The sequence below is a fragment of the Ovis canadensis genome, chromosome 1 (assembly GCF_042477335.2).
Source record: "Ovis canadensis isolate MfBH-ARS-UI-01 breed Bighorn chromosome 1, ARS-UI_OviCan_v2, whole genome shotgun sequence".
Lineage (NCBI taxonomy): Eukaryota > Metazoa > Chordata > Mammalia > Artiodactyla > Bovidae > Ovis > Ovis canadensis.
The window spans coordinates 4,288,451-4,315,206 of record NC_091245.1 but is presented as its reverse complement, the minus strand read 5'-3'; the positions used below and the strand labels follow the sequence as shown (position 1 = coordinate 4,315,206).

Genomic DNA, 26,756 nt, shown 5'->3' with positions numbered 1-26,756 from the left:
GGATGACAGGAGGGGGAAGCCCAGCTGGGAGGGAAGCCCCCCAGCCCAGCACAGCCCCTACACCCTTGGCAGCCCCTGGAGACCCCCCTCCCTCGTGCTCTCCGGGAACCAGGAAACAGGCGCCCTTGACTCCTGTGCACCTTCCAGGCCCCTGGCAACATTCGGCTGGGCCTCAGGAGGCCAGATAAGACCCATTTGAAGAAGGTGCACCCCCCCCCACCCCACCCCACCCCACCCCTGGTTCCCAGGCGGGGGGCTGGTCACTCACCGACGGCATTGAAGACCTCGGCCACCTGGTAGTTCCGTTTGGCCGAGGTTTCCATGAACAGCAGCCCCTTGCTCTCTGCAAACTCCTTCCCTTCCTGGAGGAAGTGACCGTGGGAAGTCCACATTAATCCCAGAAAGACCACGGGACAGTTGCACCAGTGGAGAACCTCATTCCTCATGTCCTGTTACTGGGGCTCCTGGGGGAGGTGGTCAGCGGGGCCAGGAGCGGGGTGTGGCGCTCACTGGAAGGGGAGCCTAGCACCCCCAGTGGGGTCTGTGGGGAGGCTCCCCTCCCACCTTGGAATCTTGGGGTGGGGGACTCCAAAAGCAAGCGAGACATGGAAGGGGGGGTGAGGCCAGCCTGGTGAGAGCCCCCCTGGGCCCTTCTCTGCTCCCCTCCTTGTTTTCGTCACAGGGGTCAGGCCTGCGTGGAGTGATGGTGTGTGAAGCAAGGGAGGCTGGGAAACTCCAGGGCTGCTTGTGTGGTCAAGAAGGGGAGAAGTGTCCACGAAGGAGGACCTGGGGGCCTCCCTGGGCAGTCCCCTCATCTCCGGACCCTCCCAGGAGGAGCTTGGGCCCCAGATGGTCCTGCCTGAGGCTGAGCGGGCCCCGGGGGCTGGGCCAGCCAAGCCTGCAGCATCGCACCCAGCAGCATCCACCCTCCTCACCTGGCCCACAGAGCTGCACTCCACCCCCTTCCCAAGCTTCTCAGCCCCTCCCAGACACAGAGATGGCTCATTATCATTTGTGTTTTAAAGGACAACGTGACCTGGTACAGATGAGGACTTGGTGACTTTGGGTAGCTCACATCTGGTCATATCTGCATGCACGCTCAGTCACTCAGTCATGTCCAAATCTTTGCAATCTCATAGACTGTGGTCCACCAGACACCTCTGTCCATGGGATTTCCCAGGCAAGAATACCGGAGTGTGTTGCCATTTCCTCCTCCAGGGGATCTTCCCAACAGGGATCAAACCCTCTTTTCCTGCATCACCTACATTGTCAGGGGGATTCTTTACCACTGCGCCACCTGGGAAGCCCCTGGTCATCTGAATGAAACCCAAATATCTGCCTTTCCCCGACTAGCTTGAGGGTTCCAGGTGGAGTCACTCTAAGGGTTTGCTCTCAGTGCAATGGGCCTCTTGCCGGGGGCCAGCATGAGGAATCCCACCCATGACAAGGTCATGCAGAAGGAAGCCTGGCAAAACGCAAGGATGTGATCAGGCTTCAGGGGTTCCCCCTGGAATTTCCTGAGCATCCACCCCCCAAGACCAGAGTCTGCCTGCTTTACTGTGTTACGCTTTCCACCTACTCTTCTGTCATTAACAGGGGGCTGTCCCCCCACCACCTTTTTCTGGAAAAAAAATTAATTTAGAGCTTTTAGATAATAAATCTCCTGGGCATAATACTAGTGTTTCAATCCAAAAACCCCTCTGATGGCTTTTCAGCCTGCCTGCAGGACTCGTACAGCTGTGCATGTGATTGTTTACAGTCTCCCAACCTCGAGAGGCACAGGAAGCTTAAAACATCCTAGGAATGCAGAGGCTTCTGAGGTGTCAAGATCATTAGAATAAAACTGATTAAGCATTTCATTGTTGAGCCAATACTTGCTGCCAAATTTTCATATCCTTTATTTTTAGATATAGTTGGTATATAGAAAAACAAGTAGGAGACCTGGTATTAGCAACATTAGATCTTTGAGTTAAGTACCTTCTTTGTTATAACCCACTGAGCCTTTGTTCTATAGAGATGTAACTTTAGCGCTTTAAGGAGATGCAGATTAAAGAAATACACTTCAGGGGAAACGAGATTAACATTCATTAAGGAAGAGAGCCAAAAAGTGTTAGCAAGCCTCTTGGCCAGAAGATAATGTAAATCACCTAAGACCTTTTGTATACAAAAAGATATACAGAAAGAGTCTGGGCTGCTAACGCTACATAATTTTGTATTACCCATTGATCTCTATGTACAATCAAAAAGGTATAAAAGGCCTTTCTAGACAATAGAGGCGGGGCCAGTCATTGGAAGGACTGGTTTCCCCCCTGTCTCCTCTTTACTCTAATTTCAGGCTGAATTCCCATCTGGGGCGTGGAGGCTCACCATGTCTACTTACTTGTCCCGGCTTCTAAGATCCGTAAGAGAGGGAGCCCAAGGCCGGGCACTCTCGGATATTCAAACGGGCGCTGGTGGCCTAACGTAGGTGGTGCAAGCTCCTTGTCTGGAGCTTTATTGGTTTTCCACGTAACCCAAGTTAATCAGCCTCTTTTCTCCACTTAATTGTCCTACTATACTATTTCTTCCTAATCTAATCTTATGTTAATAAATAAATAAGTTTTTCCCTCGACAACGCCATCCCTGCTTCGAATTCCCTGGATCCACCGGGGCTGGACCCCGGCAGCCTCTAGCCCCTAAATTGCAGGTCCTCACCCTTCCATCTGCCAGTTTGTCCTTGAGGTCCCCCAGGATGGGGTTCATGGTTATCTCACTGCCCATGGAATGAGAACATCCAGTGCAGAGACCCTGGCTCCTAAATTCATTCCCCCACACAAGGAACCAGTGTTCCTCAGGGAAATGATTTCCAGGGCTGGGGCTGGGAAAGGGCAAGATGAACCGGGAACGACTTGGCCAGCCATTCCTGGCCAGCCAGGAAGGAAGAAAGACCTCAAAGAATAACGGGGCAGGAGGGACAACGCCCACTGGGGTGGGGGATTTCTCAGTGGCCAGATTCAGGAGCAGAGCTCCCTGAACCAGGGAGAGGACCATAGTGGAAAAGTGATACAATCTGAGCTAAGAGCATTTGTGGCTATTTGTTTCCTGATTTGCTCATCATTCTGTGCTTAACGGCTTCCCTGAGAGCTCAGCTGGTAAAGAATTCACCTGCAGTGCAGGAGATCCCGGTTCAATCCCTGGGTCGGGAAGATCCGCTGGAGAAGGGATAGGCTGCCCACTCCAGTATTCTCGGGCTTCCCTTGTGGCTCAGCTGATAAAGAATCTGAGTGCAATGTAGGAGACCCTGGTTCGATCCCTGGGTTGGGAAGATTCCCCTTGGCAAAGGGAAAGGTTACCCACTCCAGTATTCTGGCCTGGAGAATTCCACGGACTGTATAGTCCATGGGGTCACAGAGAGTCGGACACGACTGAGCGACTTTCACTTTCACTGCTGTGCTTACGTAAGTGAGCCGCTCGCACCTGGGAAAGCTGGGGAAGGGCAGACAGGAGCTATCCGTGCTGTTTCCGCAACAAGCTCTGCAATGCTGGAGTTATTTTAAGATGAAAAGCCCCCAGATTACTGGGAAAGCTTCCCTGCCCGCTGGTCAGCCTGGCCTCCGCCCGACCAAGGCACCTGCAGCTCGGGGGTCTGTGCACTCTGTCCCCCCACCCCCAGCCCAAGGCCCAGCCTGTGGGAGCTCGGAGTGAAGAAGAGGCCAGGGTGGGGTCTGAGGTCCCAGGGTCAACAGCCCAGGCCCCGGGGTGGCGGCTCCCGTGCAGTCTAAGCCATGGGGTTCCCCCACCCACAGGCTGGCCGAGCCCAGGGCAGGGGTCCTGGGGGAGCAGAGAGGAGGCCGCATCCGCCCCAGAGCTGGACCCCTGGCCTCCCTGAGGGGCTCCCCACCCAGGTCCCATCTCCCCCACAGCCTGACCTGTCCTCCTCACGTTCTTTCTAGGTCACCTATCAGATCCCTGCCCCTGAGCCCACCGCCACCACAGCGGGGTGCTCGGCCACTGAGCCCCAGGGCAGTATGGGGCTTCTCTGGCAGCCCCCTGCCTCCAGCCTCCCTCCCCTCCCTCCCCCCTGCCACCCAGCACCCTCTCCCTTCATCTGCCCCTCCACCTCTCCTAAACCCACCCCACACACATCTACACACAGACGCCACCTCACCTCCTACACACACACCTGTGCACACAGGGAGACACACACCTGTTCACACAGAGACACACCTGTACACACAGACACCACCTTACCTCCTGCACACACACAGACACACACACCTGTTCACACACACACACACACACCTGTTCACACAGACACCATCTTACCTCCTACACACACACACCTGCACACACACAGACACACACACCTGTACACACAGACACCATCTTACCTCCTACACACACACCTGCACACACACAGACACACACACACCTGTTCACATAGAGACACACCTGTACACAGACACCATCCTACCTTCTACACACACACCTGCACACACACAGACACACACACCTGTTCACACAGACACACACACCTGTCCACACAGACACACACACCTGCACACACACAGAGACACACACACCTGTTCACAGACACTCACATCTGTACACAGACACCATCTTACCTCCTACACACACACACCTGCACACACACAGAGACACACACACCTGTTCACACAGACACACACACATCTGTTCACACAGACACCGTCTTACCTCCTACACACACACCTGCACACACACAGAGACACACACACCTGTTCACACAGACACACACACATCTGTTCACACAGACACCATCTTACCTCCTACACACACACACCTGCACACACACAGAGACACACACACCTGTGCACACATGGAGACACACACCTGTTCACACAGAGACACACCTGTACACACAGACACCATCTTACCTCCTATACACACACACCTGCACACACACAGACACACACACCTGTTCACACAGACACACACACCTGTTCACAGAGACACACGTGTACACACAGACACCACCCTACCTCCTACACACACACCTGTGCACGCATGGAGACACACACCTGTTCACACAGACACACACACCTGTTCACATAGAGACACACCTGTACACAGACACCATCTTACCTCCTACACACACACACCTGCACACACACAGACACACACACACACCTGTTCACACAGAGACACACCTGTCCACACAGACACCACCCTACCTCCTACACACACACACCTGCACACACACCGAGACACACACACCTGTTCATACAGACACACACACATCTGTTCACACAGACACACACACATCTGTTCACACAGACACCACCTTACCTTCTACACACACACCTGTGCACACATGGAGACACACACCTGTTCACATAGAGACACACCTGTACACAGACACCATCTTACCTCCTACACACACACCTGCACACACACCGAGACACACACCTGTTCACATAGAGACACACCTCCTACACAGACACCATCTTACCTCCTACACACACACACCTGCACACACACCGAGACACACACACCTGTTCACACAGATACACACACATCTGTTCACACAGACACACACACCTGTCCACACAGACACCACCTTACCTTCTACACACACACCTGTGCACACATGGAGACACACACCTGTTCACACAGAGACACACCTGTCCACACAGACACCATCCTACCTCCTACACACACACCTGCACACACACAGACACACACACATCTGTTCACACAGACACACATCTGTTCACATAGAGACACACCTGTACACACAGACACCATCTTACCTCCTACACACACACACCTGCACACACACTGAGACACACACACCTGTTCACACAGACACACACATCTGTTCACACAGACACACACACCTGTCCACACAGACACCATCTTACCTCCTACACACACACCTGCACACACACAGACACACACACCTGTTCACACAGACGCACACACATCTACACACAGACACCATCTCACCTCCTACACACACACCTGTGCACACATGGAGACACACACCTGTTCACATAGAGACACACCTGTACACACAGACACCATCCTACCTCCTACACACACACCTGCACACACACAGAGACACACACACCTGTTCACACAGACACACACACACACACACACACCTGTCCACACAGACACCACCTCACCTCCTACACACACACCTGTGCACACATGGAGACACACACCTGTTCACACAGAGACACACCTGTACACAGACACCATCCTACCTTCTACACACACACCTGCACACACACCGAGACACACACCTGTTCACATAGAGACACACCTCCTACACAGACACCATCTTACCTCCTACACACACACACACCTGCACACACACCGAGACACACACACCTGTTCACACAGACACACACACATCTGTTCACACAGACACACACACCTGTCCACACAGACACCACCTTACCTTCTACACACACACCTGTGCACACATGGAGACACACACCTGTTCACATAGAGACACACCTGTCCACACAGACACCATCCTACCTCCTACACACACACCTGCACACACACAGACACACACACATCTATTCACACAGACACACACACATCTGTTCACATAGAGACACACCTGTACACACAGACACCATCTTACCTCCTACACACACACACCTGCACACACACCGAGACACACACACCTGTTCACACAGACATACACACCTGTTCACAGAGACACACGTGTACACACAGACACCACCCTACCTCCTACACACACACCTGTGCACACATGGGGACACACACCTGTTCACACAGACACACACACCTGTTCACATAGAGACACACCTGTACACAGACACCATCTTACCTCCTACACACACACACCTGCACACACACAGACACACACACACACCTGTTCACACAGAGACACACCTGTCCACACAGACACCACCCTACCTCCTACACACACACACCGAGACACACACCGAGACACACACACCTGTTCACACAGACACACACACCTGTTCATATAGAGACACACCTGTACACAGACACCATCTTACCTCCTACACACACACCTGCACACACACAGACACACACACATCTGTTCACACAGACACACACACATCTGTTCACACAGACACCATCTTACCTCCTACACACACACCTGCACACACACAGAGACACACACACCTGTTCACACAGAGACACACCTGTACACAGACACCATCTTACCTCCTACACACACACACCTGCACACACACAGAGACACACACACCTGTTCACACACACACACACACACATCTGTTCACACAGACGCACACACATCTACACACAGACACCACCTCACCTCCTACACACACACACCTGTGCACACACAGAGACACACACACCTGTTCACACAGACACACACACACATCTGTTCACACAGACACACACACCTGTCCACACAGACACCACCTCACCTCCTACACACACAGACACACACATCTGTGCACAGAGACACACATACCTGTTCACAGACACTCACATCTGTACACAGACACCACCTTACCTCCTACAAACACACACACCTGTACACACAGAGACACACACACACCTGTACACACAGAGAGACACACACCTATACACAGACACTGCCTTACCTCCAACACACACACACCTATACACACACAGAGATATACACAGCTGTACACACAGAGCCACACACCTATACACAAACACCACCTTACCTCCTACACACACATATCTGTACACACACACAGAGAGACACACACACTTGTACACACAGAGACACACACCTATACACAGACACCACCTTACCTCCTACACACACACACCTGTACATACACAGAGACACACACCTCCTACACACAGACACCACATTGCCTCCTACACACACACTCTCCCATACATACAGAGAGACACACCTATACACACAGAGAGACACACCTATACACACAGAGAGACACACCTATACACACAGAGACACACACACCTGTAGCACACGGACACACACACGGACCCGTGCTCCCTGCTCCAGGCTCCCAGCACTTCACAAGCTCACCTCCCTGAGCACCTTTTCTGTTCTTAGTCATATTACACCTTCTGGGTCCTCTGCTCCTTGCTAATTTCCTAGCAAATAAATGTGGGTTTGCCCCTTCTTGAACCTGGAGGAGGAAATGGCAACCCAGTCCAGTATCTCACCTGGAAAGCCCCACGACAGAGGAGCCTGCTGGGCTCCAGTCCATGGAGTCTCACAGAGTCGGACATGACTGAGCAACTTAGCACATACTTCTTGAACAGTTTGTTGAACACAAAGATGAAGACCTGAAACCCACATTACTCACAGGGGGAGAGGGTGGGGAGGGCCATGATTTCCTCGTTCCTGGTGCTGCCTGCCCCTGCCAGGCCTTGGTGCCCAGGGGGTGTGGGGTCTATGGTGATGCTCAGGGCTCTCCCCACAGCTGGGAGCCACCATCTCTGGGTCTGACCTTCCCAGGAGAGTTCAGAAACCTTGGCCCAGGAAGGAAACTGAATTGGGAATTGTGTGTGCGTGTGTGGCTGTGCGAGTGGGTGGTCGCGTGTGTTTGGGGTCCCTCCCATCTCCCCTACTGAGACTTGATGACTGTCTCCAGACCCACCTCAAAGGTCACCTCCCGCTCCTCTTCCAGGTCTGTCTTGTTGCCGACCAGCATCACCACGGCCTCTCCAGGGTGGAACTCCTCCTCCAGGTCCTTCAGCCACTGCTGCACTTTGCAAAAGGAATCCTGAAAAAGGAAAACGGGACCATCAGGCAGACTTGGTGTTCTTCCTCAGCCGTCCCAGAAAAGACAAGGCAGGTGTCAGTGGCCACCCCATGTAAAATACGGTCCAACTGACCCCCCCAAGGAATCATGAGTGATGGATAGTGATGCTCCAGAAAGAGGACCACAGAGCGCCACAAACCCAACTGTGCAGCAGGAAGAGGGGTGGTCAGGGAGGGCTTCCTGGAGGAGGTGACCAACTTTCACTGAAGGATTCTCCACTGGTTATCACGATTTTAATATAAAGGACCAGCCCAGGCCTTTCACATGATGCCTCCGGAAGATAGCCTCCTCATACCTGGGAGGGCAGGGACACGCCCAGGTGAGCCTCACCTTCCTGGTGATGTCATACACCAAAAGTGCAGCGTTGGCGCCCCTGAAGTAGAGGCGGCAGACACTGTGGTACTTCTCCTGACCAGCCGTGTCCCAGATCTCAAACTTCAGACACGCGGCCCCCAAGTCCACCACCTTGGTGAAGAACGCACCTGAAACAGAAGCCCAGAGCGACCTTTGCCTGAAGAACGAGGTCCTTATCCACAGCTCAGCCTGGGCTCAGCTCACCAGTGGGAGACAGACAGCCCCATGCTCCCTGGCACCCTCTGTGGGCAAGGCTCAGCAAACACCTCTTCTGGAAGGTGGCAGTTTCCAGAAGAAGCAGAGTTACAAGGAACTTGCTTGTAGATTACACAGAGGCTTTGTGTGGGAAGATGGACTCTAGGGTTCTACTCAAATCCTCTGGACCACGTGTGGCATGGAAGGGTCTCTGGCAACCAGGGGTCCGCACGTCCCCATGGGTGTCCAGCAATGCAACTGACGGTCACCCACCTCCTCCCCTGAATCCTTCCTGGCCTCCTGCTGACCTCCCAGCCTAATCCACACCTCTGCCTCCCGACTTCCCATCTCCACTGACAACTCTGCTTAGAATCCTTCCTCTTCCCCACCTCCTGACAAGCCCACTGGGGTCTTTGAGTGTCGGCCCTTGGGGTGCCGCTGGGCCCCCCTTCCCCAGGAGGCAGACTGTGGTAGCCTATCCTGTGCTCCACACGCACTCACTGCAGGTAGACGTCTGTGTTCTCACCTGTCACCCCTGCGGGCAGTGGGCACCTGGACTTTTATGCATCCGTGTCTCTGCTTAATGATCACACACAATGAAAGAACTACCCCAAACCTTCCATTTGACATCCTGGGCAACCCACCTTTCACCGTGAAGATTGCTTTTCTCCTTCCCAGAGCTTTCCCAAGTGACGTGACTTTAAGGGAGCTAATTAGTAACACCAAGACATTTTGTCCCCAGAATGTAAATTGGTGCAGCCACTATGGAAAACAGCGTGGAAGTTCCTCAAAAAACGTAAAAATAGAGCTACCATATGATCCAGCAATCCCACTCCTGGGCATGTATCCAGAAAAGAAAAAAGCTCTAATTAGAAAAGATAGGTGCATCCCAACGTTCACAGCAGCATTCTTTACAATAGCCAGGGCCTGGAAGCAACCTAGATGTCCATCAACAGATGAATGGATAAAGAAGATGTGGTACATATATAAAATGGAATATTACTCAGCCGTAAAAAAGAATGGAATCATGCCGCCTGCAGCAACATGGGTGGACCTGGAGATTATTATACTGAGTGAAGGAAGTCAGATGGAGAAGGGCCAATATTACATGACATCACATAATGCAGACTCTAAACTATGACACAAATGAGCTCATCTAAGAAATAGAAAGACACACAGAACAGCCTGTGGCTGCCAAGCGAGGGGCAGGCACAACCGAATCCCTTTTCTGTACAGAAGAAATTAAGACAACACTGCAAATCAACCATACTTCAAAAAAAAATGTTATTTTTAAAAAGGTGTTCTGGCCCCGTAGCATATGGGGTGTGCCACATACAGAGCTAAACCAGAGACTGCAGAGAAGCCTGTGGGTGCTTCAGACGAAGCTGCTGCCCTGCCCAGACCCGGGCTGGGTTGGGGGCTTGTTGGGAGGTTCTGGCAGATGTGGCTTCGTGGTTGAAATGAAAACTTTCACTTCAAGGGCAGCGTGTGAGTGTCCTGGGACTGCCAGAACAAGTGACCACACGATGCATGGCTTAAAACAGCAGAAAGGTATTATTTCTGTTCTGGGGGTCAGGGGTTCAAAATCAAGGTGTCACCGGGGCTGGCTCCTTCCAGAAGTTCTGGGAGGGACTCTGCCCCACGCCCCCTCCCAGCTCCTGGTAGGGGTGGCAGTGATGGGTGGCCCTGGCTTGTAGGCGCTCCCCACTCTGCCGCTGTCTTCACAGGGCCGTCCGCTCTGCAGCTCTGCAGTCTCCTGTTCCAGGGACACTGGTCATGGGATTCACGGTGCACCCGAAATACAGGATTAGCCTTAACTAGTTATGTCTGCAAACACCCTCTTCCCCAGTAAAGCCACAGGTACTGGGGATCAGGACATGGATGTATCATTCTGGACACGATTCAATGTGTCCTACAGATGGAGGGTAAGAGACGCGTCTGGGCTGAGATTCTAGCACAGCAAGGGGAGGATCACCACTCTCACTCACGAGAACCTGGTCTGGGGCAACTCTCAAATGGAAGCCGCCAACGGGGCCTCTGCCTGCACGGCCTGCATTTTTCTGCTCATCCACAAGCTTGGAGTCATATACACCTGTTAGGTGCTATGGACTGAATGACTGTGTCCTCCCAGTCAGTGGGTTGAAGCTCTAACCCTCAGCGTGATGGTATTCAGAGATGGAGCCTTTGCGAGGTGATTAGGCTTAGATGAGGTCGTGAGGGTGGTGGGTTAGTTGCTCAGTCATGTCCGACCCAGCCCCATGGACTATGTAACCCGCCAGGCTCCTCTGTCCATGAGATTCTCCAGGCAAGAATACTGGAGTGGATTGCCATTCCCTTCTCCAAGGGATCTTCCCGACCCAGGGATTGAACCTGGGTCTCCTGCATTGAGGCAGCTTCTTTATAACAACTGAGCTACAAGGGAAGTCCAGCTGAGGGTGGGGCCCCCAAAACGGGGTTAGTGCCTTTGTAAGAAGGCACCCCCATCATGTTTTGTCTCTCTGTTTCTCTGTGTGTCTCTGTCTGTCCCTCTGTGTGTGTGTGTCTCTGTCTCTCTCCCTGTCTATCTGTCTCTCTTTCTCTCCTCCATCCCTTGCAAACACAAAGAAGAGGCCATGCAGATACACAGCCAGTTACCAGGATGGCAGCTACCCATAAGCCAAGAAAAGAGGGCTCCGAGTGAAACCTACTTTGCCAGCCCCTCATGCTTGGACTTCCAGCCTCCAGACCTGTGAGAATAAGTCTCTGTTGCATAAGGTACCCAGTCTGTGCTGTTCTGCTGCGACAGCCCAGCAGACCACGATACCAGGTCAAAGCTGCCGTCTGCAGCTCAACAGCAGGACTGACAGCTCCCGGCTCCTAAGAGGCTACTGTGGGGCCTAAGAGAAAAGTGAAAGTGAAGGTGCTTAGTCGTGTGTGACTCTTTGCGGCCCCGTGGACTGTAGCCCACCAGGCTCCTCCATCCATAGGATTCTCCAGGCAAGAGTACTGGAGTGGGTTGCCATTTCCTTCTCCAGGGGATCTTCCCTACCCAGGGATCGAACCCAGGTCTCCCGCATTGCAGGCAGACGCTTCACCCCCTGAGCCACCAGGGAAGCCTGAGCAGGATGAAATTCCACTAGGACTGTTGGCGTCATGAGGGTGAGGGCCGCGTACGGGCCTAGGAAGGAGGCCTAACTGCTGCAAGGACTTTGCTGATTCCCTTAAACCTTCGAAAGCCCAGCTTCCTTCCTTACCACGAGTCAATACTGCCCCCTTCCCAGCGTGGTTGTCAAACCCATGAGAAAAGAGAGGAGGCGCCTGTCTGACACCTGACATCGCTTCCCCGCCTCCCTCTCCCCTCTCCTCTCTCCCCGGCTCCCCAGCTCCTTGGCCGGGAGCAGCAGCCTTTTGCCCACATGCTTCGCCTATTTGCTGTCAAGGCACATCACACTTCTGAGTTCGATTCTGGTTTCACCCTAAAAGCCCTCACTGCCGGGTGACAGGTGGGCATAAAACTCAGGTTTGTTTCCTCTGTTTAGCTGTCTTAGCTTCTGATATTTTCCTTTTCTACTCCGAAAATGACAACTCATGCTTGAGCGTAAATCAATGCATTTAATAAAATCCTAACAAATTTCCAGGGAGGGCAGGGTTTTCAGTTGGAACAATGATGTGGTACAAGAGGCTGCTGGCTGTTTACAGACCACAGCACCTGTCTCCCGGGAGAGAGAGAGAGACAGGCCCCTAGGGGGCCCTCTGGGCTGGTAACTGATGCCAACTTCCACCCTCGCCCTGCAGACTCTCTGGCTCCAGAAAAGACCCCACATGTATTTCCTTCTTTGTTCAGAAAACTGCTGACCACATTTTCTACCTGTTCACAGGTAAAGACAAAGAGTGATTAAGAGATAAACTTCCAAGATATGCAAACAGACTTGGAGATTTTGCCTAAAATGATACTGGCAACAGGCCGGGGTCTGGGGGCAGGATCAGACCAAGAACCAGGAACCGTTCACGTTTCTGGAACGTGCTGGGGGAGATGACACATTGGCGCATTTTCATCAGCCGATAATCTGAACCGGGGCCAAGTGGCCCACTGCTCTTCATGGTGATGCAAAGCAGGGCTCCGACTTCCTCTGGCCCCCCCGCAGATTCAACAAGGGGGCCAGTGGCAGGGACACCGGGGGACCCTCCCGGCCCCCTCCCCAGCCTCTGGAAGCAGATGTGCCTTCCTCTCGCTGAGCGGAATGGACCCCCTGCGGACACTGACTCACAGACAACTCACTGGGGTTTTTCCTTCAACTTGCACATGGTGGCCGCAATGCAAAGGAGTCTCGGCTAAACGCTAACACAAGGAAAGGTTGTGCTTTTTGACCTTTTCATTAAACAACCGCTCCTGCTCACTCAAGCCCTCTCTGCAGCCTTCCCTTTTTTTGTAAAAGTCGTGAACTGCCTCCGGGTTGAAGGAAACAAGACAGGGGTGACTCCTCAGGGACGCCTGGGCTCCAGCAAAGTTTCCTTCAGCAGGGAGGGGGGCGGAGGGGGCAGAAACCCAGCACCCTTGGAGACTCCCCTGCTTCACACAAGGCCCAGCTGGTCCAAACTGGTTCCACCGGCAAATCCGCACACAAGCACTAGATGTCACCACCCTCCAGAGATGCCCCTGAGACGTGCGGGGAAGAGCCCACCTGCCACGGCAGGAGATATTAGAGACACGGGTTTGATCCCAGGGTTGGGAAGAGCCCCTGGAGGAGGAAATGGCAACCCGCTCCAGTACTCTCGCCTGGAGAATCTCTTGGACAGAGGAGCCTGGTGGGCTACAGTCCGCAGGGTTGCAAAGAGTTGGACAGGACTAAAGCAACTTAACACACACACACGCACACACACACACCCCTCAGCCAGAGGGTTGTGGGCCACTGAGAATACACAGATATGGGCAGGTGTTCCCAGATAACCTTATTCACAAAAACAGGCAGAGCCCTGTGAGCTCACGGTTGGGATCTCAACCCTCTGGCTGGGCTGGGATATGGAGGGCTGCGTGCCTGCGTGTGAACCTGGATCCAGATTCAGGGGAAGGAGACAGCGAGGACCAGCGTGGAAAGCTTGTCCAGATCTAGGCTCACACGCAGGCACACGGCCCCCCACACCCCAGCTCGGCCCGGCCCCTTCTGTGGTCTCTGCTCTGGACTAAAACCCACCTGGAGGCCAGACACAGCACTTCGTTGTATTTTTTCTTTTAAGGCCCAGTCCAGTATCACAGGTGAGTGGGGTCAGCTTTCCTGCTGATGGAGAAGAGGTTGCCCTGTGCACCCTCAGCGGGCCTGAATCCACAGTCCTCTCCCCACGGTTCTATCCCATGGCCAGCCCCTCACCCTGCTCTGCCCTTCCCACCACTGACTCCAGGAGCCTGGCCCTGGCCAGTCCCTTTGGCCCTGCATGCCTCAGGGACTCAGGAACCACCGTCCTGAGGAGACTGAGGGCCCCCAAAGGCTGTCCATTGAATTTTTTTGTTTCTATGTCGGTGTGCCTGCTTGGCATTTAGAAAATCCTCCATACCTATTAGGGGCCTGGGGCAGAGGCCACACCCAGCAGGTACTTGCTAAGTGAGAGAGGGAGTGAACGGATGAGTGAATGGATGGATGCAGAGAAATGGAAGGCTCATCCACCAGCATCAGGTCAGCCGCTCAGTCATGTCCGACTCTTTGTGACCCCATGGACTGCAGCACGCCAGGCCTCCCTGTCCATCACCAACTCCTGGAGCTTGCTCAAACTCATGTTCATTGCTTTGGTGATGCCATCCAACCATCTTATCCTCTGTCGTCCCCTTCTCCTCCCACCTCAATCTTTCCCAGCATAAAGGTCTTTGCAATTTAGTCAGTTCTTCACATCAGGTGGCCAAAGTATTGGAGTTTCAGCTTCAGCATCAGTCCTTTCAATGAATATTCAGGACTGATTTCCTTTAGGATGGACGGGTTGGATTTCTTTGCAGTCCAAGGGACTGTGCATAACCGAGTCCAAATTTCAAACCAAAGCTTTCGTTCCAAATTAGGTGTCTTTCCAGCATGTCGGGCTGCCTCCCAAGCAAACTGACACAAAGTACAGGTTGGGTTTCCCTATTTTAGGTGGGAAATGGGGGGTTTCACTCCTAGACAGGATGTGAAGGAGGCTGATTGCCCACAGATGCTCCAAAGTCCTTCCCCTCTGAAGGCTGTGACCCGTTAGCCTCTTGAAGCAGCACAGTGAGAGGGGCCTCCCTCCCTGACAACCTTTCTGACAGCACCCATCCCCCTTCCAACCCAAGCCAGGAGGGTAAACTGAGTCCGGGCAGAACAGGACTAGCTTTAGTAGGAGGGCAACCAGCCAGAGTGAGAGGCCGGCTTGTCTAGGAGGTCGGGTGGCAGAGCGTGGTGGCAGGTGCTTCTTCTGGGCTCCCCCTCCACCAACAAAATCTCTCACATACCCAACCCTTCGGCGCCAGACTCAGCCCTGGAATCTTCCAGCTGAGCTGAAGCCTGGTTGAGTTCTGGATTCCACGTGCGTGCCCACCGGCCCACGGAGGACCTTGTGCCCCGGCATGCCTGAGGCTCCAGGAGGGCATGAGAATTCCCAGGTGGCTGGTTCCCGTGTGCCCCACACCCGGGTCAGCAGCCCTGGCTTCCCCACGAGGAGTTGAAGGAAGGGGTGCCCCGTCCCATCACTTACATCCCACGGTCGGCAGGATGCCCTTGAAGTCATTCTTCACATACCGGACAGCCAAGCTGGACTTGCCCACAGAGCCACTGCCCAGGAGAACCAGCTTGAAGATGCAGGGCTGGCCCGGGGCAGCCCCGGGACGAAGGACCCCATCCACCTGCGCCATGCCCTGCAGAGAGACAGCAATGCGAGGAGGCTGAACGATGCCAAATGATCTCAGCAAGCTCACCCCCGGGACACGGACCAAACACGGACAGCCCTAAGTGGAATGGAGTTCCAAGTCAGAGGTACCTGGCTTGCCAGTCCCGGGCCACTATGCACCCCATCTTGCCATCTGGAAATCAGGGTGAACAATAGCTATGACATAGGTCTGTTGTGATGTGCTTGGAAAGCATGTCCCCAGGGCTCGCAGGGCCAATGCATACGAACATCTTAAAACACTGCAGGATAGCCATTGAATGCTAGTCATCATACCGGCTCACTTCCTCCTCCTATCACCTCTAACTTTCGAACAATCCGTAGCTATTCCAAAAATGTTCTGAAAAGCCCGAGAGGCACGGCACTCTCTCAGTTGTGGTTCCTGAATTAAAACTGGCAGGTAAATAGGTTCCAGAAAACCTATTTACAAAAATGGTTAGTGTTTCAAGGATCTCAAAACATTTTAGCATTTCCCACTGTACTGAAAGCCTTAAAACATACAGTCATAACAAGCACCCTCTTCCAACAACACAAGAGATGACTCTACACATGGACATCACCAGATGGTCAACACCAAAATCAGATGGATTATATTCTTTGCAGCCAAAAATGGAGAAGCTCTATACAGTCAGCAAAAAAAAGACCAGGAGCTGACTGTGGCTCAGATCATGAACTCCTTATTGCCAAATTCAGACTTAAATTGAAGAAAGTAGGGAAAACCATTAGAGCATTCAGATATGACCTAATCAAATCCCTTATGATTATACAGTGGAAGTAACAAATAGATTCAAGGGATCAGATCTGATAGAGTGCCTGAAGAACTATGGATGGAAGTTTGTGACATTGTACAGAAAGCAGGGATCAAGACCATCCCCAAGAAAAAGAAATGCAAAAACACAAAATGATTGTCTGAGGAGGTATTATAAATAGCTGAGAAAAGAAGTGTAAGACAAAGGAGAAAAGGAAATATATACCCATTTGAATGCAGAGTTCCAAAGAACAGCAAGGAGAGATAAGAAAGCCTTCCTCAGAGATCAATGCAAAGAAATAGAGGAAAACAATTGAATGGGAAAGATTAGAGATCTCTTCAAGAAAATTAGAAATACCAGGGGAACATTTCATGCGAAGATGGGCACAATAAAGGACAGAAATGGTATGGACCTAACAGAAGCTGAATGTATTAAGAGGTGGCAAGAATACACAGAAGAACTATTCCAAAAAATATTCATTACACAGATAACCACAATGGTATGATCACTCGTCTAGAGCCAGACATCCTGGAATGTGAAGTCAAGTGGGCCTTAGCAAGCATCACTACTAACAAAGCTAGTGGAGGTGATGGAATTCCAGTTGAGCTGTTTCAAATCCTAAAAGATGATGCTGTGAAAGTGATGCACTCAATATACCAGTAAATTTGGAAAGCTCAGCAGTGGGCACAGGACTGGAAAAGATCAGTTTTCATTCCAATCCAAAAGAAGGGCAATGCCAAAGAATGTTCAAACTACCCCACAGTTGCAGTCATCTCACACACTAGCAAAGTAATGCTCAAAATTCTCCAAGTCAGGCTTCAACAGTATGTGAACTGTGAACTTCCAGATGTTCAAGCTGGATTTAGAAAAGGCAGAGGGACCAGAGATCAAATTGCCATCATCTGTTGGATTACAGAAAAAGCAAACGAGTTTCAGGAAAAACATCTACTTCTGCTTTATTGACTATGCTGAAGCCTTTGACTGTGTAGATCACAACAAACTGTGGGAAATTCTTAAAGAGATGGGAATACCAGACCACCTGACCTGCCTCCTGAGAAATCTGCATGCAGGTCAGGAAGCAACAGTTAGAACTGGACATGGAACAATAGACTGGTTCCAAATAGGAAAAGGAGTACATCAAGGCTGTATATTGTCACCCTGCTTATTTAATTTATATGCAGAGTACATCATGCAAAGTGTCAGGCTGGATGAAGCACAAACTGGAGTCAAGATTGCCGGGAGAAATATCAATAACCTCAGATATGCACATGACACCACCCTTGTGGCAGAAAGTGAAGAAAAACTAAAGAAACTCTTGATGAAAGTGAAAGAGGAGAGTGAAAAAGCTGGCTTAAAATTCAACATTCAAAACACAAAGATCATGACATCCAGTTCCATCACTTCATGGCGAATAGATGGGGAAACGACGGAAACAACGACAAACTTTATTTTCTCAGGCTCCAAAATTACTACGGATTGTGACTGCAGCCATGAAATCCAAAGACACTTGCTCCTTGGAAGAAAAGCTATGAAAAAGCTGGACAGCATATTTAAAAGCACAGACATCACTTTTCCAACAAAGATCCATATAGTCAAAGCTATGATTTTTCCAGTAGTCATGTATGGATATGAGAGTTGGACTATAAAGAAAGCGGAGCGCTGAAGAATTGATGCTTTTGAACTGTGGTGTTGGAGAAGACTCTTGAGAGTCCCTTGGACTGTAAGGAGATCCAACCAGTCCATCCTAAAGGAAATCAGTCCTGAATATTCATTGGAAGGACTGATGCTGAAGCTGAAACTCCAATACTTTGCCCCCCTGATGCGAAGAACCAGCTCATTGGAAAAGACCCTGGTGCTGGGAAAGATTGAAGGCAAGAGGAGAAGGGGACGAGAGGATGAGATGGTTGGATGGCATCAACAACTCGATGGACATGAGTTTGAGCAAGCTCCGGGAGTTGGTGATGGACAGGGAGGCCTGGTGTGCTGCAGTTCATGGGGTTAAAAAGAATCAGACATGACTGAGTGACTGAATTGACTAACTGAAAACACACAGTGATATGCCCTGGAGAAAAAGGACGCTGTGATCAAAATAAATTTGGGCAAACTCCGTGTATTTTTTCATTATAGAAAATGTCAGGCGTGTACCAGAACAGAGCAGAAGAAGGTCATTCTGGTGAACCTCAGGCTTCCATCATCCACCTCCCAAGAACTAGCTGTACCCACACCCCCAAAGCCCACTCCCACCAAAGATTACTTTGAGGGGATTCTTAGACATCCTATTATTACTTTTGCAAATATCAGTTTATGTACATGCATCCTCTTTTTCCTTGCAATTTATTTGTGGAAGAAATCATATTTTCCTATAGTTTCGGTCTGGATTTTGCTGATTGCATCCCTGTATGGTCACTGAATATGCTCCTGCAAAACCTGTATTTTCTGTAGTTTGGTGGCTCAGAACAGAAATCTGCTTGGACACTGGCTATCTTTTGGCAAGAATGTTTTTGTGAGTGTGATGCATGTTTCCTCAGGAGGCAGATAATGTCAGGAAGATCCCCTAGAGAGGGAAATGGCAATCCATTCCAGTATTCTTGCTTGGAAAATCCTGTGGACAGAGGAGCCTACCTACAGTCCATGGGGCACAAAATAGTTGGACACAACTTAGCAACTAAATAACAACAATTGTCTGTATTGCTTCTAGAAAAATCTTTCCCTGAAAATTGGCCAAATCCACCTCAGAGCCAGCCCATCTTGTGAGCAGAGCCTCTCCCATCTCGATGTAGGAAGGGAAGCGATTCTGGAGAGGAAAGGAAGTGACCCCTCCACCCCAGCCCCCAAGTCCCCAGCAAGCAGCCAGGGCCACAGGCTGGTCTGCTCTGCCCTGTGGGGACAAGAGGAAAAGAATCAAACAGATGCGAGTCCTAACTACCAGTGAGACTTTCTGGACAGAAAGTGTCTGGAGTTACCATGCCTGGCAGACAAGGGCTCACAGGCCCATCTGCTCCCCAGGGACAGGGACTCTGCAGAGCAGAGTGTTCCCGGAGACCGCGTCTGGGACCCCATATTCCTCGGGACACTTCATGGTGTCAGTGGGCGACATCCTGCTGCAGCTTTTTCTGCAGCCCCCAGACTCACAGCTGCCTGGGGTTGGGGGATGGGTTCTACAAGGGCCAGCCCTCTCTCCAGAACCCACCACCATGCAAGAACTCAAAGCTGTCCTGCTGCCAATTCCTGACCCACGAGTAGAAATGAAACTCAAAGGCAAAGTAAAATAGGGACTTCCCGGTGGTCCAGTGGTCAACACTCTGAGCTACCATGGCAGGGAACACGGGTTCAAACCCTGGTTGGGGAACTAAGATCCCACATGCCGAGCACCACAGCCAAAAAATAAATAAATAAGTTAAAACACTTTTTCAAAAAAAGGCACAGTAAAATAAACACTAAGGACAAATGGGGAGCCCCCGAATTGGCTGGCCCTCCAGGGATAAAATGACACCTGTAACTCTGCTCGGCAGGTCAAAGGGCAAACCAGAGTCCCGAAAGCCGCCTGAAGCCCCAGGAGAGATAACAAACAGACTCAGGCTCAAAGGTCAGGGGTTGCTAGAGCTGCTTATCTGTCAACCACATCACCAAATAAGCTGGGGGATTTGCCTTCCAGTGCAGCAGCGACATCTGCTCTCCACTCACGCTGATGCAAACCCCTCTCCAGCCCCCGAGTCCCGCCTGTTCTCACAGCTGCCACTCCCACAGCACCCCGACCCCGATGCCCCCCGCCCCACCCCATCCTGCGTCCAGTCCCCGTAAACAGCAGCTCATAAAAGGGACAACGCTCCCTGCCACCGTCCCACCTGCAGCACCCTGTTCCTCCTCTTAACTGAAAGGATCTCAGTGTCTAACTCTACCTTAATCCAGTTACTTTGATGGTAATTGTTTCTCTCTCTCGCTGGGCTGTAACCTCTCATGAAAGCAGAGTGTTCACTGAGATTGTTGTTGTTGTTCAGTTGCTGAGTCGTGTCCAGCTCTTTGCGACCCATGGACTGCAGCACACCAGGCTTCCTGTCTTTCACTGTCTCCCGGAGTATGCCCAAACTCATGCCCACTGAGTCGGTGATGCTATCTAACCACTGAGATTATAGTAGGTGCTCAATAGAGATCTCATGAGTGAACATGGGGTTGGCTTAGCAAGAAGCCAGCATGTCAGACATAGTTTGTGTAGCCAGCCCTACGCCAGGTAGCATGTCAAGCACTGGGCTGGGGTCTCTGCAGAAAGAGAACCAGAGGGGCCTCCAGCAGGCCCTGAGACCAGCTTCCGGCAGGCAGCTCAGCCTGAGAGACCATGGAAGGCAGAAAGTTACTGAAGTTGGATCACCGACTCGATGTCACAAGTCTGAGCAAGCTCCGGGAGTTGGTGATGGACAGGGAGGCCTGGCGTGTCGCAGTCCATGGGGTTCCAAAGAGTCGGACACGACTGAGCGACTGAACCGAACTGAACTGCCTTTAGGATCACCCCACATTCAGACGAAGCTGTTAAAACAGCACGTAAAACCTTGACCAACTTGAATGGGTCTTGCCTCCTCAAACAGATTGGTTGACTAATCAAACCTGGAGTCACTGTGCAGAGACAGTGCTGTGCGTGGAGAGGCAGAAGCCACGCCCCCAGGATGACTCCGGACCAGGAAGCTTCAGACCACGGAAAGCAAAGAACAAAGTGCTGGCATCAGAGCCCTTACCATGTGAGAAGTCCTTTAATAAGCAAAACACGACTTCCAGGTGCACGAGTCACTGATATAGACTGGTTTCAGTTCAGTTCAGTTCAGTTCAGTCGCTCAGTCATGTCCGACCCTTTGCAACCCCATGAGCCGCACCATGCCAGGCCTCCCTGTCCATCACCAACTCCCAGAGTTTACTCAAACTCATGTCCATTGAGTCGGTGATGCCATCCAGCCATCTCATCCTCTGTGGCCCCTTCTCCTCCTGCCATCAGTCTCTCCCAGCATCAGGGTCTTTCCCAATGAGTCAGCTCTTTGCATCAGACAGCCAAAGTATTGGAGTTTCAGCTTCAACATCAGTCCTTCCAATGAACACTTAAATGGACTAATCTAAGATGAACTAATTAGCTTCTGAGTTTAAAATTCCCCAAGCCCCTTAAACGTGGCCCCAACCCTGGACTGCAGAGAGGGGGCCTTGTCTCCTGTCTCCTCGCTGGTCAACCTCGAATTAAAGCTCTGTCTTTTCTCAAAAGCCAGTGCCATAGTGTCGGCTTCTCTGTGTGGGGAGCAGGGAGCCCTTGCCCCACAAGACAGCAGGGGAGGAGGAGACCAAGGCTAAGGGACAGGCCGTGTCCACCGAGGAGCAGGGGCAGCAGGCTCGGGGCCCTGCACAGCTCAGCTGCACACAGGCTTCTGTTGAAGCCGAGCAAGAAGCCTCTGGGGCCCGGTGTTACCTCACCTTACAGAGAGACGAGAAGCTTTCCTAAGACAAAGATTTGGGATTCAAAGTCAGAGCAGGCTCAAGGGGGAGGGATGGATTGGGAGTTCGGGATTAGCAGATGCCAACTGGTATATATAGGATGGATAAACAACAAGGTCCTACCATATAGCACAGGGAATTATATTCGCTATCCTGGGACAAACCATGATGCAAAAGGAGTATGAGGAAGACTATATATGTATACTCATGCGTGTATAATTGAAGTACTCCGCTATAAAGAAGACGTGAATGCAGCATTGTAGATCAGCTTCAAGAAAACAAAGTTGTTTTCAAAAGAAAAAAAAATTTTTTAAGCCAGAGCAGGCTGCCTTCATGTCCACACCATATTCACCAGGCACAAGCATCATTTCAACCACTTACAGAGCAGCAGGTCCTGGGCTCCATCCACATCTAGAACCGCTGGTGCAAGGAGCCTGCCGGGAGCCTCCAGCCTGAGCTCACCATCGTAAGGACTGTCAGCTCAGTAGCAGCCCTCGCTCATTAAGCACCTGTTCTTTGGCCAAATGTGGAGAAACTGTGGCGCAGTGGTGACCAGTGGCTGGGGTGGGGGAAACGGAGAGATACGGGTCAAAGGGTGCAAACTTCAGCTGTAAGATTCATGAATTTGGGGGGACCCTGAGTACAGCGTAATGATTAGAGCTGATACCGTATCACTTGAAAACTGCCAAGAGAGAGATCTTAAATGTTCCCACCTGGTATGTCTATACAATTGAACATCACTCAGCCATCAAAAGGAACTAAACGGGGTCATTTGTAGAGATATGGATGGACCTAGCGCCTGTTATCAGAGAAGGCAATGGCAGCCCACTCCAGTGTTCTTGCCTGGAGAATCCCAGGGACAGGGGAGACTGGTGGGCTGCCGTCTGTGGGGTCTCACAGAGTCGGACACAACTGAGCGACTTAGCAGCAGCAGCACCTGTTATACAGAGTGAAGTAAGTCAAAAAGAGAAAAACATATATTAACACATATGTGAAGTCTAGAAAAATGGTACAGACGAAGCTATTTCCAAGGCAGGAATAGAGACCCCCTTGGAGAGAACAGACACATGGAAACAGTGAGGGGAAGGAGAGGATAGGATGAACGGGGAGAGCAGCCCCGACATATAGACACCACCACGTGTGAGCCAGACAGCCAGCGGGAACCTGCTGTCCAGCACAGGAGCTCAGCTCTGCGATGACCGAGAGGGGCAGGACGGGGGTGAGTGGGAGGGAGGCTCTTCAGGGAGGGCATATACGCCCGCACACAGCTGAAACCAACATCAGAAACCAGTATCACATCGTGAAGCAATTATACTCCAATCAAATAAAGAAACATTTTTAGAAGACACGGTAATTATGTGAGGGGGTAGGGGTGTTGGCTCAGCTATGATGGTTATCATTTTGCAATATGCAAATATATCCAGTCAGCACGTAACAAACCTTAAAGATGCACAATGTTATATGTCGACTACGTCTCAATAAAGCTCAGAAACAGCAACACTTTTAAGAGTGGACTCCCTAGCTTTCTGTGACACCCACAGTAATGCCCCGCTTCCTGCTGAGTACCTAAGGCATCTGCTGAGAAGCAGGCATTCCTCTAAATCTGCGCTATAATTCTACATAAATAGAGTGTTCTAACACACGGACAGCAATGCATCCTCAAGTATTTAAAGATACCTCTTTGAGTTTTCTTTTCTATTTATGTGCACAAATTAATAAAACTCAAGTCAAGAAAATCTTTAGTCCAAAGCATGTGTGAATTAACCAAACTCGGTAGAGTATAAATAAACACACAGGTAACACACCTCTTTATCTACAAATATTATTTTGCTATAAACATAAACACATAATTGTCAACATGAAAAAATCTGTTTACCCATAATCCCATTCCCTTTATACAAGGGACAAGATGTTGCCTACTTTCTTCTAGTTTGTTTCTCAGAATCTTACAAACAAACCAACCATCATTTTAACATTAAAAAAAAAACAAGCTGTATCAAGAGTAGTTTTCCACATTGCTATATATGTTACAGATGCATTTGACATGTGTGTGTTTAATGACCACATAACATCCCTACCACAATTCCAGTTTGCTGAACTATTTCTCTGTTACCGGGTGATTACTTGGCTTTCTTTTTTTTTTTTTTTTTTTCTGTAATAAATAAGACTGCAGTAAGCATTTTCCTGTATGGTTTCTTGTGTGATTACATGTCATAAGCATTTGATAATCAGAGGTTGGAGCCCTCTGTTCAGGGAGAGAATCAAAAATGTGACTGCTGACTCGGCCTCTGGAATTTCATGAAGATGGGGTGATGGATAGGGAAGCCTGGCGTGCTGCAGTCTGTGGGGTCTCAAAGAGTCTGACACGACTGAGCGACTGAACTGAACTGGGGTAACTGAAGTCTCTCTAAACGCAGAGACATTCTCATGCTTGAGGCCAGTAGGGACACCCTGTCGAACCTTTCAGTTTGGGGCTTTTCTTTCTTACAAGCTCACATCCGTCCACTGAGGCAGAAAGGAGAGGATGGGAAATCCAAACCAGCCTTCTTGGAGAGGAGCCGCCCCAGGGAGGGTCGGTCTGCAGTCTGAACACGACCTCCTCCCTGGCCGGCCCCGCCCAGCGTGCAAGGATTACAGCGCAGCTGTCTACCCTGAGGTCAGTCGATGTCCCAATCCATCAACGGAAATGGATTCAAGACTTGAACTGGATTTTCCCTGAGGCCACTCTTTAAACCAGCTGCCCTGCTGGCCCAGCGGTAAAGAACCCGCCTGCCAAGCAGGAGACACGGGTTCCATCCCTGGGTTGGCAAGATTCCCTGGAGAAGGAAACAGCAACCCACTCCAGTATTCTTGCCTGGAGAATCCCATGGACAGAGGAGCCCAGCGGGCTACAGTCCATGGGGGTCGTAAAAGAATTACACAGGACTCTGGCTAAACAACAAAGGGATTAAAGGAGATTCTTTCAACCGGAATCTCCTGCCGGAACCCTGACCTAGCAAGCCACTGGGGACAAGCGAGGACACCTCTGGCGCTCAGGAGTACACACTCCTGGCCCCTCAGTTTCCACTTCTGATTCCTTACACGGGGGCTCAGGCACAAACACACAGACACAGAGACGCAAACCCACATGACACATATATACACACATCCACACACATGCACTCAGACACTAATACACAAGGCAGACACACACGTGCACACAGACACACAAAGGTACAAACACACAGACTCACACATACACACACACTAGAAACCGCTCAGCACTTTAAACCCAGACTCACGTGCTCCCCAGGCCTGGTCACTTCCAGCAAGCCTGACAGCCGGTCATCACTGGGTCCCCCAGGGCCCCGACCTGGGTCCCCGTTTCCCCCCACTTCTGGTCACGGGGAACGCCTGCTCTTTCCACGGGCAGGCTGGGCATGGCCGTGTGCCAGGGGCCGGGCAGAGGCTCGGCTCCAACAGAAAACAGGTGAGAGGCAGCCTCCCCAAGGTCAGGCCTCCTCCCTTCCAGAGAAGCTCTGGGGCAAGGTGCGCCGTGGTCACGTGGTCACCTGGGGCAGGGGGCCTGGCCCTTAGCGCGGGCGATGCGGAGCCTCTGAGCACCTGCGGGAGCACCTGCGGGAGCACTTACCGGAAGTCCCGCTCCTCCCCGGCCCCCGGCTCCCGCCGAGTTTCTCAGCTTTGCTGTGTCTCATTTCGGCGCTGCAGATTTATTTCCCTCCACGCCTTCCTCAAGCTGTGGGGCTCTTTGTTGTGCTTGAAACTAGTAGCCCAGAAGAGCAGGAAGTATTTGGGTCGGAAGAATTCACCGCTGCCACCAACAGCTGGGAGCCAGCGCCGGGGGTGGGGCTCTGTGTCTTTCCAGGCCTGCGGGGAGCAGGTTCCCTGGATGGGACTGAAGTCATGGAGAATCCCTGCTTCCGTTTCCCAGCAGAGGAGGCCTCACGAATGATCAACATAAAACTGCATTTAGAATTCTGTGACCGGTGGCCCCAGAGCCCCCAGTGACTGCCCAGGAGCAGAGGGAACAGCCCCAAATCCATGGTGCTCCCACCGCAGCCTGGAGTGGGGCCAGCCAGCACCTCTGGGTGGACGGGGGCTCAGGGCCTGTGTGTCCGTCTGTCGCTGTGTAACAAGCAACTCTCAACTCGGAGGCTTACGGAACACGTTTATAGCCTCACAGATTCCGAGGGTCAGGAGCCTGGGCGCAGCCTCCGGGGTCCTCTGCCCAGGGTCTCACAGGCTGCGGTTAAGATGCTGGCCAGGTCCCATCCTTTCTGAAACTCACGGTCCCCCCATGCTCGTGTAGTCTTGGTGGAACCCAGTCTTTCCCGGTGCAGAACTGGGGTCCCCTTTT

General features: G+C 51.6%; 1 protein-coding gene across 23 annotated transcripts in view; it reads right to left on the bottom strand.

Moving 5' to 3' along the window:
- RAB17 (RAB17, member RAS oncogene family) overlaps positions 1–26,225 on the bottom strand; it is a 28,046-nt gene extending 1,821 nt beyond the window's left edge. For 8 of the 23 annotated variants that reach the window (XR_011255927.1, XR_011255926.1, XR_011255934.1 and 5 more), the window contains exons 1-5: positions 26,031–26,215; positions 15,996–16,155; positions 9,102–9,253; positions 8,607–8,732; positions 269–362 (exon numbers count right to left, since the gene is read on the bottom strand). Coding sequence is in view for 5 of the 23 variants with exons in the window: in XM_069584588.1 (XP_069440689.1) it covers positions 269–362; positions 8,607–8,732; positions 9,102–9,253; positions 15,996–16,152 (529 nt within the window). In the remaining 18 variants the exon portion in view is untranslated. The other 15 variants (XR_011255911.1, XR_011255910.1, XR_011255920.1 and 12 more) reach the window with 5 other exon arrangements.
- Between the last annotated feature and the right edge of the window lie 531 nt (positions 26,226–26,756).